The 19,347-nt window shown below is 41.8% G+C and overlaps 1 protein-coding gene across 1 annotated transcript; it reads right to left on the bottom strand.

The window, feature by feature from the left end:
• Window positions 1-2,251: 2,251 nt before the first annotated feature.
• Window positions 2,252-12,959, bottom strand: LOC104529042 (aminopeptidase RNPEPL1-like). The gene is given in 11 exon segments (XM_010173219.1): window positions 2,252-2,524; window positions 3,151-3,293; window positions 3,592-3,727; window positions 3,730-3,824; window positions 5,291-5,399; window positions 6,362-6,474; window positions 7,554-7,667; window positions 10,035-10,270; window positions 11,436-11,552; window positions 11,992-12,143; window positions 12,807-12,959. Coding segments are annotated over 11 exon segments (1,641 nt in total).
• Between the last annotated feature and the right edge of the window lie 6,388 nt (window positions 12,960-19,347).

Below are 19,347 nucleotides of genomic sequence, written 5' to 3'. Positions count from 1 at the left end.
GCTGCAGTCCAGAAAAGGACAAAACAAAGACAATGTACCAAGTGAGCTCTTCCACACATCTATAGCAGGGATGCTGAAGAACTGCCCAAAAGGCTCAACTTGTCACAAAGCTTAGTTTAATTTGACAGTCATCATAAGGCATCCATGTAAATTAAAAATTCCCACCAGGGTCACATACATTCTCCCACAAAATAAAACATGTTAAAACAGAGGCCTGGGATTCCAAAACATGCTAGTGGTTACTGGTCTTGGCCAGGCTGCTGCTGCTGGCAGTGGGTCCAGGAGACGCAGCACCAGCAGCAGCAACTCAGGAAGTGGAAAGTCAGCTTGTACAAATCTCTTTCAATAGAACAACAAATAAAAAGGAAAGAGATTTGTACAGAAAACATCCTTCTCCATCCTTTCTGGGAAAACAAAACAATGAAAAAGACAATCCCATTCAAGGAGCAAAGAGCAGAGCTTGGAGTTCTGAAGCCCAACAATGCTGATGACCCATTTTGAAAACTAATGAAGCACTACAGTGGCCTGAGTTTATTATTGCTTTATCCCAGTTCAGCCCAGGCTAAGGCTACAGTGAAGTCCAAATTTATTTAAAGCCAGAAAATGCAGATCCAGTAACAGCACCTAAGTCCCCATCCACACATGGGTGTAAACAGATTCTTTTGGTGAAAAAAAATTCTCCCGAATTTCCCCTCTTCCTGTGCTATGTAGATCCCCAGAGCAGGGCTAAAATTTGCCCCAAAGTATATAAGTTTCTCTCTCACATCTCCTTTAGCTGAGCCTCTTCCAGATGTTTCACCTTTCATTCAAACTAGTCCTCTAACCTGGTGATACACCAGCTCAGAGCTGTTTTGTGGGAGCTCACCAGGTGGCACACAGGTACCCACACCTTAAAAAGAACGTGGCACAGAGGATATGAACCATCACCTGTGCTCTGTGACACCCAACGATGCTTTGCCCTCAGCTTCCTGAGACCAAACGGCGCAGATGGAAGAGAGCATCTCCCCATCTCGCACGCCTGGACAGTGATCAAGAGAAAGAGCCTGCTGTGTAAATGAAATGGCATCTTCCCACCACCACCACAAGTCAGAAAACAGACTCAAGTGAAGTGGGGCTTACAGGTTTCACATCAAGGAAGAGAGTGCTTCCCTCACACTATCGTATGACAGGGCAACTGTTATTCAGGCAAACGTTATTCAAGGCAGTAAAATTTTAGCATGGATATCTCCATGGTTGACTTACAGGCCCAACATATGCCAGGGATCTTTAAAAAAAATTAAATTAAAGGTCCTGTTAATTCTTCCAAAAGGACAGAATAGAAGACACAGTGCATCTGATGAACACGTGCTACACACCCTAACACACTACCAAAGGCTGCAGCTAGACTTGTCAAAACAGTTAAAGAGATTTAGGCATCCAGCTAGTACCAGAATTGATGGCATTTAGGCACCTAAATTTAACTTTTTTGAAAATTCGAGCCTACACATTTCTTTATTGCTTGTCCCATTGAGTGCAAAGGGAAAACTGAGAGGGTAGGGTTAACTACAGAAGGATTTCAAATCCATCATAAGTTTTCCCTGCTCTTTTATATATATATTTATATATATATATAAAGCATTATTATTATTTAGCCACCTGGGGGCAGGAAGGAACAAGAGCTATTTAAAATTAGTTTCTTAATTATTTAAGCATTAGTCCCCTACCTCCCAAATCACAATACCTCTGTCACAGTATGGAGCGTAACATGAAAACATGTTTGCTGCCACTGACAATTCCTGAGTCTCTCCTCGGCAGAACTTCAGCCCAAATATCAGGATAATGGCAGCTTGACACATATATACACTCCCCAGCAACATACACACAGCAAGTAGGACGTGCCTCAGTGGCCTCAGACGTAAAGAGAGAAAAAGGAAAAAAATTCAAACCACCAACCAACAAACTTGGAGAAACCATCCAGAAGAGCTGCGGGAAAGGAAACTATCCACTTTCCACGGAGAAGCAACTGCCCATGAGTCCCTGCCCAGTATAAACCAAATAAAAATATCCATCCCACAGCTGAAGGAGATCTGTGAAACCTGGCAGTGTCACATGCTGGATACTTGAAGGCACATTTGCTTTGTGTTTTGGAAAAGAAATCCAGTTACAATAACACACTGTAGCTGCAGGGCTGAGGGAAAGGAGGCAACACCTGGTATCCTTCCTCTGTTCCTCTCTCCATTTTCAAGCTTCACGGCTGGCACAAGCTGGTGATCTAAGCAGACACATTAACATCCCTGAGTGAAATGGCACCATTTGTAGCCTCTGAGACTTTGTCCTCAAGCACCATTGCTGGTGTGTCTGTAGTGACTGCTGTAGTGTCTATGGCAGGAAGTGGATTCAAGCCCTGTGATAAGATCTGTTGGATGGTTTTCCGCAAATTGGGGTGCAGCTGGTTTTGGGTCTGGTAAAAAATTTCTAAGGCAAAAGACTTGAGGGTGCCAGTGCAAAGGTCCTCATAAAGTGGAATTGTGTACATCCGAGACATCTGCAAAAAAGGAAAACCAGATAATATCACTTCAAGAAAGTCAAGAGGTTCAGCTCTTCTACAGCTACACTCCAACAGCCCTGAGTGACTTCAGACTGGAGACAAGCAACACGTTTCTTCAAAAGACAGACAAGTCTATGCTAAGTAAGTTTAATGCAAAGATTTTTTACGAATGATAATAAAAAAAAAAACATTTGCTCTCCAAGAATGAGCTATTTCCACAAATAACAGAACTATTTTTAAAAGGCCAAGGAGAAGAGGCCACAGAGAATACGTGTTAACCTTTTGCTCCTGCACAATAAAAACTAGTTGTGGTGGATTGGCAAAGCCAGGACACTAGTGAAAGGAATTCAATGATCCCTAGCAACACAAAAAATGCACCGGGCAGAGCTGGGACAAGGGTATTGAGTTAGGCTAGAAAAGCAGAGATTATCTGTAGGCATTTCAAATTACATCTGCCCATTCCTCCCCACCCGCTAGCAGGTGAGCCATGCTCGGCCCCTTCGCAACACACCTGGTCTACACTTGGCCAGGAAGCAGAAGTTCCAAGGTCTTTCACGTCGCATGTCTCATGCACATGTCTCATGCACTGAGAGGTGCAGTGATTTTAATCCAGCAGTTAGTACCTGGTTTTCCAAGAAGCGACGGACTTTGTAAAGGTCTGGATAATAGTCATTTCGGACTACAATCTGCAACCAGCGGATACGGATTTCTGCATTCATGGAGTCCAGCTGAGAGGAGTAACATTCCGAAAGCTTTTTTATCACCTCTGAAGAGAGCACATACACAGAAAAAGAATTATGACCTATTCTGTCAAGTTTGAGGGTTATCAGAGAATAATGAATCACAGAATCACAGAATGATAGCATGGTTTGGGTTGGAAAGGACCTTGGAAGATCATCTAGTCCGGCCCCCCTGCCATGGGTAGGGACATCTTTCACTAGATCAGGTTGCTCAAAGCCCCATCCAACCTGACTTTATGTGAATTATAAGGTCAACAAGGGTTGGGGCTCTTTAGAATTCAATTACTTATTCCAGGATTACTTTTCTACTATCCTGATACTCACCATGTGGCAGTGGTGACCCATCCAGCAATCTGTCCAAGAAAAGCACGGTTTGGAACGTTCTCCATTTAGTGAGGTCAACACTGCTGGCAGCAGCAACAGAGTCCAGAGGCTCTGTGGTCCAGAGTTTGAAGAGCTTTTTGTCTCCACTGGTCTGGTCAGACTGGATCCCTGAGATAAGTCTGGCTCAGCTAATGGAGGTCCTGTAGCATTGAGCCAACGTTCAAACTCCAGTCCTGGAATGAGGAGCACCAAAAATGTCGAGCTGGAGTCTCTGCAGGTGGCTTGGCTGTCTCAAGGTTCAGGACTGCTTCTAGCACAGTTAAGAGAGGTTCTAACAATAGCAAATCAGACCAGCCTATAGTTACAGTGACATAACAGCCTCAGCAGTCTCATCAGGCGAGCCTACGCTACAGCTGCAAGAGTCCCAGCAACACCTCTGCCAAATTTAACCATGAGTTTGCTACAGCTCAACATTTTAGTGAGTAAATACAAGAGACACATATGCTCTTAAGACAGACAGGTTGACAAGTATCTATGATCAAACTATGTTCTAATACAAAATTTTTTTGTGCATGCATTTCTCTCTCTCTGAATTTTGAGGAAGACTGAAGAATATGGGGGAAACCTGCTTCATTAAAAAAAAAAAAAAAAAAAAAAAAACAAACCAAAGGATGTGAGAGGGCTGACTAAAGTCCTCCCACCCACCAGCAAAACCATGCAATTTTAAGTTTATTTATACAATCAATAACTAAAACAAAAAAAGTTTCTCCACAAGCAGCAGAGCTGGCAGAGCCTGGTTTCCAACAGAGCTCTTCCCCTTGACCCTCTACCACCTCAGCACATTTCCCAACTTCTCTGTTCCACACTATCTACCCTAAAACTCCTCTCCCCTGCATCCCCTGAATATTAGGCCAGGCAAAAGTTAGCATGTGCTGTGGTTAACTCACTGACCAACCAGTGGGACAAATAAAACACACAACTGCTGAGCTCAGGCCGCAGCTTTTCCCACAGTAGGCTCACTCATCAACACCTCTCCACAGGCCAGTTTCCACAGAGCCCATAGAAACCTCGTATCCTTAAGAGCTGTACTCCACTGCTGGTCTGGTTTAAACTGGCCACTGGGTTCAATAATTACTTGCAAGGATGGACACATGGCAGGATAACATCGGGCTCATTTCTTTGAGCAAGTGGGCTAATAAGCACCTAGTAGATTACAGACCTTTCATAAATCCACCAACAGCTATAAATAGGGGATATAAGAGAGAGTGAAACATTGTGGAAGAGATTCTACGTGCATGGATAGGACCTTGGTAACAGTTACAGTTCTCAAAACATGCTTTCTGTAATTAAAATAGATGAAGTTTCAAAGTGCATTCACCTTTTCCTTGCATTTGAGCACATGTAAATCTCACGTGCACTGATCATTCTGTCTGCAGTGTGAAAGGTGAGTTAATGAGAAAGTTAACTGAGGGCCACTCAGCTAGTTAATGCCAAAGCTGTCAGCAATTTAAAATGTTCTCATTCGCCAACATAGAGGCAGTAACAATACATCCCCACAACCAGTTTTATGATGAACGTCTTTCTGTTGCCAAAGGGTTTTTTTTGCCTTAGCATTTTCTTAGGCATCCTCCAAGCCAAGCACAAAATTTCTTATCCAGATTTTCTACAGTGCTGGCAGTTAACTAAGTAAATCACCTACCTGCTTTGCTCTCAACACATTGCTCTTTCAACTCTGGAAAAAAATTCAGGAAGGAATCCAGAAGATCCTGAGCCACAACACTGGTAAATTTGTACTTCTCAATATAGGCCTGAAACAGTAAAAAGGACAAATTATGGTTAGGAGAAAGACAGTTTCCTTTAAATGTAGAACCACTGCATGCAATTAAAAAAAAAAAAAAAAAGAGATGGAAGAGGGAGAACAAGTATCTGGAATGTTTAAAAATAAATAAATAAATAAATAAATTCTCCCTCCTCCTTGCAGATGAGGAAAACAAGATAAAAAGAAAAAAAACTGGGTTGCTGCAAATACATTAGCAGCTGAGTACAGGGGGCTTTTTTCTGATACAAATCACAGATACATTAACATATCAAGGGCAGGAAGGCTTCCTTGTACTTGACACTAGTGAAAAATCAGAACACAGCTGGAAACCGATAGATTATGGACTAAAGTCATACCTACAGAACTAAAGATAAGAAAAAGATGGAATGGGGATGGATGGGAAGAAGAGATGAAAAAACACACATGCAGCAAAAAGAAAAAGAAATTAGTTGTGTCACTTTTCAAAAACACATCAACAGCTGACATAATTTTCTACAGGTTTTGCAAATATGCTCCAAGATACAAAACCTGCCCCAATGCAGGAAACCATGTGCTGTGCCACTCTGGCTAAAAAACCCACAAGGTGTTACCATTTAGTAGTGAAAGCAGTCACATCACTCCAGTCATAGAGAACGTCTGCTGGAACAGCTTTTTAGTTATTTGGAGCACAGAACAAGAGGCAACAAAAATATACTACTACTCTGTATTTGGTACCTCATAAGCTCAGAATCTGAGACGAATGAAGAGCATGAGCATATTCACTTAAGAGAAATCTCAATAAAAACCTGTCACACAGAAAGAATCATACAGGATGGCAGATAGGCCCACACCATTCTTCCATCTCATACACACTTGTATTCAACTTTACCCCTATCAATTAGCCACACCGACAGAATCAGGGGGGAAAGCAGTTCTAAATCTCAAGAGAAACACAGCCTTATTCACACTCACTCTTAGGAAGGAGTCAAAGTGTCTTGGGTCACCACAGAGCTGGGACAGGTAGTAAACAAAGCAGTAGCCTTTCTCATAGGTGAAGAGGTTCATTAAATTACTAGGATTTACACCTAAAAGGAGAATACAACAATGTTATAAGACACTGTCCTCTAATGAGGACACTAATTTCCAACCCTTCCAAGTATACAGACCCCTTAAAGATCATCGAGATGTAGAGACTTAAAAACAAAACAAGCCTGTTGTCAGTGCATTTAATTTACTACAGTAAATTAAATGGAAGTCCAAACACACAGGCTGAAAAAAAATTAAAATTATTTAAAAAAAAATAAATCAATTGTTGTAAGCTAAGTAGTAATTCCCAATGGAACATGTCATTCCATGACTACTCTGTTAAATAGAAGTCACTGAAAACGCACCTGGAATTTGAAGACAAATCCTTTTTTTTTTTTTTTCAGTGCCAAACTCAGGGAATCAACATGCCACAAATTTTTAAAGGTATTAACATAAGGTAATCACTACTTGTTCCTTTTTTGAGACTTCCAACACATGCTTTTAAATTCAACTTGGTTCCAATATCATCTCTACTTGCATTTTAGGTTGTTTTAAATATAATCTAGATTGAAGACTGCTTCACACCTCCAATGGTGACCATCAGACTAGAGAACTATCGATGAAGAAGATCCATGATGCTGGAGTGTGGATGTGCATCTGGCTCAGGGGATAACCAAACAGCCTCTGCATAGCTCACTCAGCAGCAGAGCAAGTACGTATGTTTATCTGTGTGCTTATGCACATATACGTAGTTCTTACATGAACACAGAAACAGAGGAACATTTAATAGCACGGGATTTTATATTATGTTTCCAAATATTTTAATTATAAACTACTTTATTTTACATATTCAGAAGCTCAAAACCACACAGCTTTCAAGGCAGTTTTTCACACTCTCTTTCTATTCAGTGAGTCTGTTTTGTCCTTAAACAGAACAGTATTTATAAAGATGAGTTAGCCAACTTTGAAGAAAACTTCAAAGCAAGTTTCCTTATTTACTTTTACACTGGTTTACAAACCAGTATTTCTTTTCTTCTCTTTTTTATAAAAGATATGTAAAAATTAGGGGGTTTTGGTCTTTATTCCAGCACTGATACACAGAAATTTTGTGTACCGCAGTTTCAGCCAAAAGCAATACCTGGCTCCAGTTTAACCTGAAGCTTGCTGACCGGGTTGTCTTCTCCAAGGAGCTTCATCTGTCTGTGGAGAGCATCAAGGCGAAATGCAGTCTCCAAACATGTGAAGGCAGCTCCTACCCGAGAAAGAAACTTATTAGTTGTGGGAAGATGACTAGCAAAACCTGACCTGTGCAGAACTAGCACAGGTACAAAATAAAAGCTACCAAAGGTGTAAAAGACACAACAGCGAGACAGAACCACAGTAATGTAATGGCAGAGAAATCTGAGCACAAAAAATCCTTGCAATTTGTAATGAAAGTCAAAACCCAAACCAGTGCATTTACTCGCTCTGATCATGCAGCAGGCTGAACTGAAAAACAAAGCAGCATGAAAACTATGCTGAAGTTTACATCCCTGACATCATCTTATGAGTTCTTGCAAGATAAGTAGAGCAGCATTGGAATAAGTATTGCACAGGTAACTTTCAAGGAGCAATCAAGTGCTACAAAAAAGTAATGTCACTGGTAGAATAGCAGACACACGATTCCATATTCAGCGCCAAGGATATCACTAAGCAAATGTCACCTCTTGGGTGAAAACAAAAAAGGATCAGATTTAGTTGGTATATTACAGATCCTGTGGTTCTTTTTTAAGCTTCATCTAGCATCCTAACCATATTGTATCAAACAATTCCCACCTTCCTCTCATTAGGACTTCTACAGCTCTAACGGGGTAGGCTACTCTTTCTCCTTGATCTAACTGCAGTGTACAGCACTCCACGGTTTCAAGCCAAACAAGCTGTATGACACTGGCAAGTCAAGAGATCTTTCCTATGCCCTTGCAGATGTAAAAAAAAAAATGGATTTTCAGATTCAGAAGATGCTTAACATCCAGCACTATTAACACTTTAGCTTTCTTTACTAAGTCTTCAAACTCAACAACAGGGCTTGTTACAAAGATAAAATCTCAGAGTCTCAACGTACATACACAGGAACCTGATATAAGCAAAATGAGAATTAAGAACCAGGATATATTTGGAAGATAGAAAAACGTGTACTGGCAAAGAAAGAGGCAGATGTGCTTCCCAGGGGAAAGCAAGAATCAGTATAGCTAGTGTTAAAGGCAATTACTTCAAGCTACAGGGAGGAGGATTAAGCAAGATCCAAGAGGTGTGGCAGTCAATGGACTCCAGTTTCTGTAAACAATGTCATTACAAAGATGCCTTTTTATTAACAGCAGAAAATGCTCCAGAAATTATGTCAGAAATGGCAAGACAGATCAGAGGTTTGTCTTAGAAATAAAACAGAATGCAAAAAGAGGTTACTAAAGAATGGCACAGAGAAAGGCATTTCTTAAGTTTCCTGAACAATTGTTTCTTGAAACAACCAGTTCTAAATTTCAAGAGAATAGACCAAAATCAGCAAGGATCTTGTGCTATGTGAGAGGGACAGACTAAGAAGGGATAGAGAACAAGCCAGTATCTTCTGACCTATTCGTATCATTGCCATGCATAACAGAACGTGACTAAAGAACAGTGCTAACCACTGAGAACTACTCAGCATAAAAAAAGCTTTCAAAGATATATAATATACATTGTAACATCTCCATATATGCTCAGAGCACTTATTTCCCTGAACTTCATTATCATCATCTCATCTCCAAAAACAATACACATGAATAAAAACAAAGGCATCCTTCTAAACACTCTTGCTGCCAAGACTTCCAGGAATTTTTCCAAGATTGTTTACAGTGGATGCGTGAGAATCCACATGGTACAGGCTTTTAGGAACATAACAGGACAAACTAGAGAAGTGTATGTTTCCATTACTCACTTCAATAAAAACTCAATGTAAATGAAAAGCTACAGGAATTATTTACTACTTACACATTCTAAAGACAGTACCATACAACTGACTCGTGAAATTCACTGGTATAAGCAAAGGCAGGTTGTACAATTCTACAGGAAGCCTCAAGCAGGTAAACAGAAAGCTACATAGGTGCATATGTTGGAGTTTGGTTTTTTTTTTTTCTATGTACTATTGCCATCATTCTTTCCAATGGTAGCTACTAACTGATCAGGATTTAAAAGACACTGGTTCAGAGGATAGTTATTTCACAATGTAACCATGGTAAGATTTCTTTCATCTTTCTCTGAAGCATCCTCTGCTCATCTTGCTCTCACATACGAACACCCGCCTGGGACCCAACAGTAGTTCCAAAAATTCCTACAAACATCCTTACAACACTGTGCTAACACACCTCACTCAAAGCCCCTATTACCGTATCAGGCACTGATTCCACCCAAAGCTAAGACAATGTCATACTCCAAGCATCCGAGATGTTCAATGCAAAGCCTGGGGCCACGTGTGTTCCAGAAATAGAAAAAGAAAACCAGCTCCCTTTGAGGCAGACCTTTGAGCTCCCAAGGCAAATATTCTATGCAGCCAACTCTCAGTTATTGGTTAGACATAGCACAAGGAGAAACATGTCTGCATCTATACCATAGGTCTCAGTGGTGATCCGGCGCTGTGCGTATGTGGCTAGCCCCTCGCTCAGCCACATCTCCTCCCACGTCGCATTGGTGACCGCATTTCCAAACCAGCTGTGTGCAACTTCATGAATGACGTCAATGATCAAAAACTCATCACTCTCCAGAATGGAAGAAATTATGAAGGTCAGGCATGGGTTTTCCATGGCAACAATAGGGAAGGATGGAGGAAGAAAAACAATGTCATATCTAAAATTAGGGAGAGAGAAGAGAGAAGAGCGGAGATATGTAAATTACAGCTGTTTCAAAAGACACACAGTAGCTTTTTTTTTTCCTTTAGGGAAGGCTCTTCTGAGACTTTTTTTGTGACTTCAGGAACAAACTTTCTAGACCAGTGATGCCTAATTCTTCTGCTCAGAAGAATCACAGAGTTTATTCTGTTGGCCAAGAACCTGCTCATGTTTGGACATAAAGACTAGACACTCCTTTCATGTACAGCAGACCCAGCACTTCCCAGAAGCATCATGCTTGTGTATCTGAGAGACATAACCACTAAGCTTACTCTTCATACACTACCCACATACACAGTGTTGAGCCTCCCCAGAGGCTCCCAGGAAAGAGAGGCTGGGAAGCTACCAAATGAATTAATTGATTTGGCGTACCTGCAGGGTCAGCAAAATTACTCTGGTCTGTCTGCTCCAGAATGTATCAATACTATTTGTTTTGTTTTCTAAATTTCTCCACCAATGATCAGCACTGGCACACTGGGCCTTGTTCTCAGAACATTTCAAGCAACATTTTGTAACTTAACAACACATTCTTCCTGCCTACCTTTAGCAAAGACATATAATAAGCCTTTGCAAACATTTTCTCACATCCAAAGAATGAAAATATTGTCTCAAAACCACCAGAGTGGACTAACACATAGTCAAGCTTAACTGCAGAAACTATTAAAGGTGTTTTTATGGACTAAGACTCTCAATGACTCTGTACCAAGTCAGGTTTTCAGCCTCCTCAGGCATCCCACAATAAATACATCACATGTCAAGTACCACATGTAAAAATAAATAAGATAAATAAAACTGCCATACATTTTAAATGGTGTCTAGCCCAATGTCGGACTTGCATCACAAAACACTATAGTATAAAAAACCTTCACTCCCCAGGGAGGATCCACTCTTTAGAAATCTACAGTTCTGCCCACCATACCAGGCAAAACACCACTGTGCCTCCACGGTCCTCTCTGACACTTGCAGAGACAAAACTCCAGAGTTTGTTTCCAACTACTACAGTGCTGCCAGTTGAGAGGCTTGTTTGTCCTGCTATTGCTAATGTAGGGAGGAAGCATGATAAATTCTCAAGACTGTTTTATTTTGTTCCCATTACACACTCCTAGGAGATTTATTAAACTCACCTTCCCCATATATATGGCCCATACAGACTCTCTGCAGCAGTCAACCAGCGCTCAACCATGCCAGAAAGCTTGCTGATGGCTGTTGGCAGCAGGCAAGGCTCTGCCCACACTCTGCTCCTGTCAGAAAACAGAAAACATCAGGTGATACTTCAGCAAACTGAATTATCTCTTAGAAAAAATAGCCCGAGTTGTCACCACACTTCCATGTATGGTAATAGTGCTAAGAGGTCTCACATCAGACTCAGGTAGTCTTTAGGCTAATGCTCAATAGATACATGACAAGAGATAATCAAAGATCTCTTACATCACCTTAAGGCAATGAGGCAAGTAGCTGTAATGACTACAGGGGACAACAAGCAACATTTATGAAAGAGGGAAAAATCTTTGCCAGTGCAGTGCCATGCAGTTCTTTACACCCAACTAAACCTCAGACTCTGAATGCTCACAGCTTACAGTCCCAACTATTCCCTTATCCATGACTCAAAGCATTTACTGCTTATAACTTGAAGCACTGCACAGAGACACAAAAAGCAGATCAACTCACTGCAAATCTTACCTTGGACCTATGTCTGCATGTATAAGGTCTCCTGCCACCAGGGCCACTAGGTAGGCAGGAACTGGATATTCCATGTAAAATTGATAGACACCTTCCTCTTCTAAGTAGGTACTTTGGGTGGCACTCATCAGCACCTGTATGCCTGCTGGAGCCTGGAAGACCAACATCAACTTACTAGATGATCACAGCTGAATGACTACACCACAGATATCTGGGTTGGTTTTTTTCCACCTATGCCTAAGAGCATGTATATTAAAAACAAGCATTTTGATAACACGAAACGTAAGATTTCTGTTGGATTTTTATACCACAATCTATCCAGCTCATGAAAACATACCAATCAAAAATATTACTCCTCCTATATTGCCTGAGTTCTTTTGCCAGCTCCTCCAAAAATGCCCACATATCAAATTATTTAATCCACACAAAATGCAACATTATTTGTTGCTGCTTTCATAAAACTCTGGTTTTTTTCCTTTCAAGAACTGATAAAATACAGTTGAGTATTATCATCAGTAACCGTTACTGGAAATGACTAGCCAAATTCTCTCATATTATCCATTTCATGGTTACTCTTTCAACTTTGAGGACGAGGAAGGGAAGACCCAAGCATAATAGGCAACAGAGTTGCCTTTGTGGCAGTACCACGATTCTGGCCCAAGAACCAGAATGGGATCTAAAAAATGCAGTATTTTTTATGACAGTAACTGTCACAATGAATATTTTGTATCATACCTACACAATGTAACTATGCTTCCACAAGTCAACAGCAGCTGAGTGCTTCATGGACCATTTATATCCACGCGGTCACTTACCTTGACAGTAGCTGAATAGGTACACTTGACTGCTGGTGTGTCGAAGCAGGGGAAGAAAGACCGGTTACACACCGAGTGGCCCTGCGTGAAGACAAATGGCTTGGCATTGCCATACGTCAGTTCTGGATCCAGCCACCAGATCTGTTGAAACATGATGTGAAGAGGAGGTGAGGGAAAAGGACAAAACCACAAGGATGAACTGCCAAGAAACAAAACCTGGAAGCAAAAGGATTGTGGAGGAGGAGCCGTTTGCTCACCAGGTGCATACCTGGCACAGGGCATATTTCCATTTCTAACAATACATCTTTCTACTCCTGTTTATTTGCCGTGACTACTCGGAGTAGTTTCTCACTGTCTGAGCACTGAGCGGTGCCACACAACTTAGTGTCTTCCAGCCACTCGCTATTTCTGTTGTATTGATTTGCTTGGTTAATAACAAGTCACTAACAAACATCCACACAACCTTCTTCTCACAGGAAGTACTCTAAATACCTTCATGTTTTTAATTCAACATGAACAGGAATAGTAAGGGTCAGGTAGCACAAACTAAAAAAAAACCAAACAAACAAAAAAAAACACCTGCAAACCCACAAACCAAAAAAACCCTGAGGCTGAACAGTGTACACAACACTATCTCTGACCCTGACACTGTCCTGCTGGTTGAAGCACCAAACATTTTGACACTATGCAAAAAAGCCAGTATATGTAAGAAACATCTGGTCAATGACACTGGAGGCCTCTTTTTACAGAGCGGATAAGGAGATTCTGGGTGGTCACAAAAAGAAAACAAAAAACCCACTGCTGAGCATGTCAATTCTCAGTATCAAACAGCAAATAAATCATGAGTCAGACTCTCAGCAAATAATTAGAACAGATCGAGAATAATATGAAAAAGTGCAGTTATTTGCCTTTTTGGCTTTTCTGTTTCCAATGTAATGTTTATGCTTTCACATGCTCCCTGCCTCCAACTTTGAAGTGTAGGAACAATTTCAAATAAGGATTTTCTTGTAATCCTAGAACTCTGGAGCTGAACTTTTATGGAAAATATCAAATATTGTGAAACTTGCAATAAAGTTGGAACCACTGCAAGTCTTGGGAACAGTCAAGCACAAGAAATAAAACTTCTGAGTCTGCTGAACTCTTAGATCAAAGCAACCAATAAATCTGAATTCAGGGAACAGCAGTTAGTGCAGACACTAGATCAGTTCTGGTCCTCAAGAGAAAGCAACGAAATACTTACAGAAAAGAAGCCTGGGTACTATGTCTGCTCTGGTTTTAATGACATATTACAATTCTGCCTCCTAGTTAACCTCTCTGTATTCTGGAAGTCAAAGTTTTCTCTGTCTCCCTCTGTCCTATAAGGTTATTTGTTTTCTTCTTCCCTTGCCTTTAGGCCCTTCTCCTCAGATGCCAATGTGCTCTTCTCCCAGATCATTCGCTTCAGCAGCACCCCTGGGGATCAGTGAAAGGTAAGGCAAGGAAACATACTGTCAGCAGCTTTCAGTTATTCACACAGAAGTTCACACTTCCACTGGCAAATGGGGTTTTTTTAGGTGGGAGGCATTACAAAATGAAAACCCTTTATCTACTAGTTAAATTATTATGAGAGCAGCATTCTTGTCTTGAAATTTGTGTTTAGATCACCCTCTTCTGTTTCAAGCCTGTTGGGCCAGAAACATGCTTAAAGCACTACTTCTGACGAGCCTTGCCTCACTTACACCACGAGGGAGAAGGCTACACGACTGTTCAAAGCCACATGCTGCATTTTGGCAAAATCCCTAGCTCACAGCTGAGGTGCACCACACAGCTAGAGATTTCCACTCCATGAATACCTGCATTTCACAGCAATATTTATCACCTCTGTGATGTGACATTGTGGAACTGGAGACAACCATTCCAGAAGGTATTTGGGGACATGTCTCATTAAAACCCACAGTCTGAAACTAATAGCTTCCAGCTAGAACACACATTCACATAAAAATCCAAGTGCTATGTTTTAATCCATGGTAGTAGTTTTCTAAAGAGGCTCAGAAACTAAGTTTTCAAAGACCTGCCTCAATGCCAACTTTTAAAAACACTCCTCTGATCAGTGGCTTTGTGCTTGTATCAGGAAAAGTCTGACTTACAAACTGTATCATCTGCCCTGCTGAAGAGACTCACCTTCAAAAGGTTCTGTTTCCTTTGCTTTCTGAGAGAAAGAAAAGGCTAACAAAGAAAATGGAGAGAGATAAGACACCACCAGACCTAAGTTACAAAACTAGAGTAGGAAGGAAAAAGGGTTGACAGATGATGTCTTTAGAGCAGAGAGATAAGGGGAAGTTCTCCCTGACCAATGCAGGAAGAAAACATAAGCAGGAAGCAAAAGGGAACTGAGAAGCTGATTCTTGTTTACAAGAAACTCCATAAATTAAGGACAATTTATTTTCAACCAGTCCCCCTTTATTTGACATTTGGTTGAAGTTAAATGAAGCACCAGCCCCACAGGCCAAGAGGGAAAAAACATTTGCAGAAGATGAAGTATTTTTTTCCCCCCATTTCCTAATGTCTGCAGTTACATGGCAAGCCTGTGTCTCTCTTTCCAGATGCACTTGGAACAATGATGAAAGTTATCCTGAAACAATATAAATAGACCTGTAATATAAATAGCCCAGGCTGTGCTGCCGGACAGAGGCAGGACTATGGACTGGGGAAAATGAGTACAAGCAGCGTCCCAGGAAGGAGTGGAAGGAGCAGGGTACTGCTGGGGGTGGCGGGGGTGCAGCACACAGGGACAGAGCAGCAACTGGGGACACAGCATCTACTTTATATCCAAATCCCTCCTGTCCTCCCCTTTGGAAATATACATTACATCATCATGATGTTCACAGTTTTTATCTAGTTCTTCATATATACAGGACTGTTTCACACATTAAAGCTGTTCTATGGTGCATTTTAAGTAACAACTGCTGCTTAGCTCCTGTACAGAACAGAGCCTTTGGGCAGGCCAGGCTTCCCCCTTCCCACACACTGCAAAGAAGGTCACTACTTATAAGGCAGCTGCCAATAATTTAATTTTTGTTGTCTTAGATGATAATCTTTTACTCAAACACAGCAAATGATAAATGCAATTAGCTAAGGTTCCTTCAATTTTAAATTTCTCCATGTTTCTACCTGCATTACTGATGAAGCTCCCAAGAAAAGCTGCAACGCCAAAGCTTCTGTTCTAGACAAACAACAGGCTGCTCCATCCGATGACAAAGTAATCTGCACATCTGAGACACAGAGGATGTGACAGGACCAAGGCACACCTGGACACCAGGTCACTCTAGGAGGACTGAGGAATCTAACAGAACATCAAGGAAGTTTCCAGCACTGCAAAAAGAGCTGTTCTTTTTGCTAAATCCTGACGATGAGGAAATGCTGCCACTTTTTATACCAGAGCACAGAGCAGGGTTTTCATTTAAACTTGTCATGGAAAGAAAATATCACTGGTGTTAACACGGGCACTGACAAATCAGAGACGTGACACAGTGGGCGAGAGACAGATGTAGGTATTTCCCTCTAGGGGAAAAAAAAAATCTTATGAAAGAGTATTTGTAGGACCAAGAAGTAAGGGGTGAGGGAAAAGAAGGGGAGGAAGAGCAGGACTACTGTCACTGACACACCCGACCAGCGTGTGCCTTCGGCCCACACCAGGAGAGATACACAATGTTTATGACAGCCTTGCTTCTGATGCAAACTGGTGATGTACCGAGCATATGGTTTCCTAACAGAACAGGGAGCTGGAATGCTCTGTGAAAGGCAGATTTAATCTCTCAGCTGTCTCTCAGTGTCCATCAAACAATGAAAGATCTTGGCTCCTTCCTCCACATGAGAAATAATGGGACAGTCAAATAACATACCCAGATGGCTCAAATCAAGTGTATCAAGGCAACAGGTTTCCAATTTTAAACAGACTACTATCCCTGCTGCTGATCTTACTGCCAACATGTCTGTGCTGCACCATAACATTAATTTACTGTTTTATAGGTCCCACAAGTATGCTAAGGGTCCCATAGAAAATAAACCCTGACCTAAAAAGAGTACATTTAGAGAAAAGCCAAAGAAAGTAGAACTTTTAGAAGAGAGAGGTCTAACGCTGTAAGGTTGCTTTATTTATGCTGAGAAAAGGGACTGTGAGGAAACGTACTAGACCTGAGTATAAACCAGTTCACCCTTATACACACATGGGCTACTCATCCCTATTAAAATGCAACGCTAGGCTGAAAAACAGCACTGACAGATAGTGCTACAATAGCACAAAATGACTCTGATCCAAAAAAAATAGTTCAGTGTGCTGACCATGAAGTGCTAGAACAGGTGCTACTCGAGGACAAATATTTTGCCAGCCAAAATCTACAATAGTGAGTGAGGAAACGTGGTAGGATTTATGTCAGCGAGCACATGCTGCCTGCTTCTGCTTTTCAGTATCACTTGAAAAGGGCAGCGCACGGCCCTGACGCTGTCATCATCAATAATCTTCTGACGCTGGTCCTTGTAGCTTCATTTCAGCTGAAGCATTACATACTGTTAAAGGTACAATAAAGACTTGAAAAGACAGGATGAAGAATAGGTAGCTCACATCTGATCCAGGGGAAGCAAGATAAACAAGAGGGAATGGAAAAAACGCCCTGCTCTCAGCATCCTCAAATACGTAACGTTCACGCTGGATTGTGTGCAGGGCCAAGGAGGCAACGTGTTAACACAAGGTGAGTGTGACTACATGCACATCACATCAAACACTGCCCCGTGCTCTGCACCTGCCAGTGGTTTTCAGCTAACTTCTAAAGCCCAGTCTCAGATCAGTATTCCGTTACATCTGAGATCATTTCTCCATAGACGCAGCAGGACAGTCTGCCCCTTTGGCAACAGGGCTGGCAAAACCCAGGAGGAAAGCACAGGCTAGCCTGAAATAAAACAATTTGCTCCAGAGGAGGAAAGTACGTTATCGTGTACTTCGGGAAGCATGGCTCAGTCAGACTGAGCATGATGATAGAGCACACAGCAACACCAAACTAGCTTTAAAGCCTTCCCACTGTAAACAAGGCTTAGAGTGGACAAAAGAAACAGATTTCTTCATAAGATCTTGAAAAAAAAAATAAAGAACAGAATCTTCTGAACACGATGGGCCCTTAAAGACATCTCCCATGTACCTCTTCAGTGCAGAAAAGCTAGAGCACTGTGCAATATCAAAACCAGAAGCTCCAGAGGTACAAGTGGATCTGAATTTTAAAAGTATCAGAATTTCACCTCATTTTTGCACTTTTAGGGAAGGATCAGCATCTTAAAAGGTCACCATATGACAAAAGGAAACTTCAGTCAATAAAAATCTTCATGTGGAACTCACTACTCCGAGTGAGCCAATATATTCAGACTATCCAGATCATTCTGAGGATGAAGTTACTCTTGTGAGCTTCACTGTAGTATTAAAATTACACAGAAAAAGATCCAGCGAGGATCATAAGGAAAGGCCTAGTATATGCTTGTTATTGAGGTATTTTGCATGGAAACCATTACGTTCAATTCCTGCTCTCGTCAAATACATTGTAACAGGCAAACAGATCCACACATTTACTGGTTTTGACCAATGCAATGGCAATACCAAACCAGCAGAATGAGAGTCAATTCCATCGGGCAAAACAGAGGCATCCAAGTTGTGAGACTCAAAAAACCATTCCTTTTGCAAACAGATTCACAAACCACATGATGAAAATCATGTTAGTGTAACTCCCAACCTGAACAGACTACACAGTAACAAAAAGAACTGATGGTCCAGTGATAACTTTATATTTTCACTATCCTAACTTCTTAAAAACACAAGATCTGCTAGACAGCACCTAAAAGCCCAGGAATCAACTGCTTCTAAATACCAGGGGTTTAAAAGAAGAGCCAGAATTTACAAAGCATCTCACTACTGAAGAAGGCTAATCCACACAGGCAAGGAAGCACCTCCCACAGCCACATGGAATTGGGTGTTTTGGGCCATTTCTCATCCTTTTTTCTAGCAGATAACTTGTAGGAATAGATGGAATTTCCCTCTGCTCTTCTTAAAGCTCCCGACCGACTGCAGCTCCTTGGAACACCAACCTAGGTGTGCCAGGCCTGATTTTGTCAGCACCTGGCACAACCCACAGGAAAACTCCTGTATTTGCCGATTACGTAACTTGTCCTGAAGAATTCCATCGAAGCAGGAGTTTTCAAATGTTCACTCTCCTCACCAACAACTGCAACACCCTCAAAGGACAAAAGACTTTACAATGACCATCGTGATGGGGGATGAACAGCTTTGGTGGCCGCGGCGATGGGGGGTGAAGGGAGGGCGGTGGGTTGGCGGGAGCATCGCTGCGGAGCGCGGCGTGGGGCCGCGTGGGGCTCGGTGGCAGTCGGCAGGGACAGGCCGACCGGAGAGTGCTCCTGCGGGCAGGGGACGGGGGACAGATGCTGCTGAGAAGCTGGCAGACGACTGTCAGGCGAGGAGGGACGGGGACATAAAAGGAGGAGCCGAGAGTGAAGTATCCCCCCT

This window comes from Antrostomus carolinensis, unplaced genomic scaffold (assembly GCF_000700745.2).
Source record: "Antrostomus carolinensis isolate BGI_N321 unplaced genomic scaffold, ASM70074v2 scaffold31148, whole genome shotgun sequence".
Lineage (NCBI taxonomy): Eukaryota > Metazoa > Chordata > Aves > Caprimulgiformes > Caprimulgidae > Antrostomus > Antrostomus carolinensis.
This window is presented reverse-complemented; position numbering and strand designations above follow the sequence as displayed.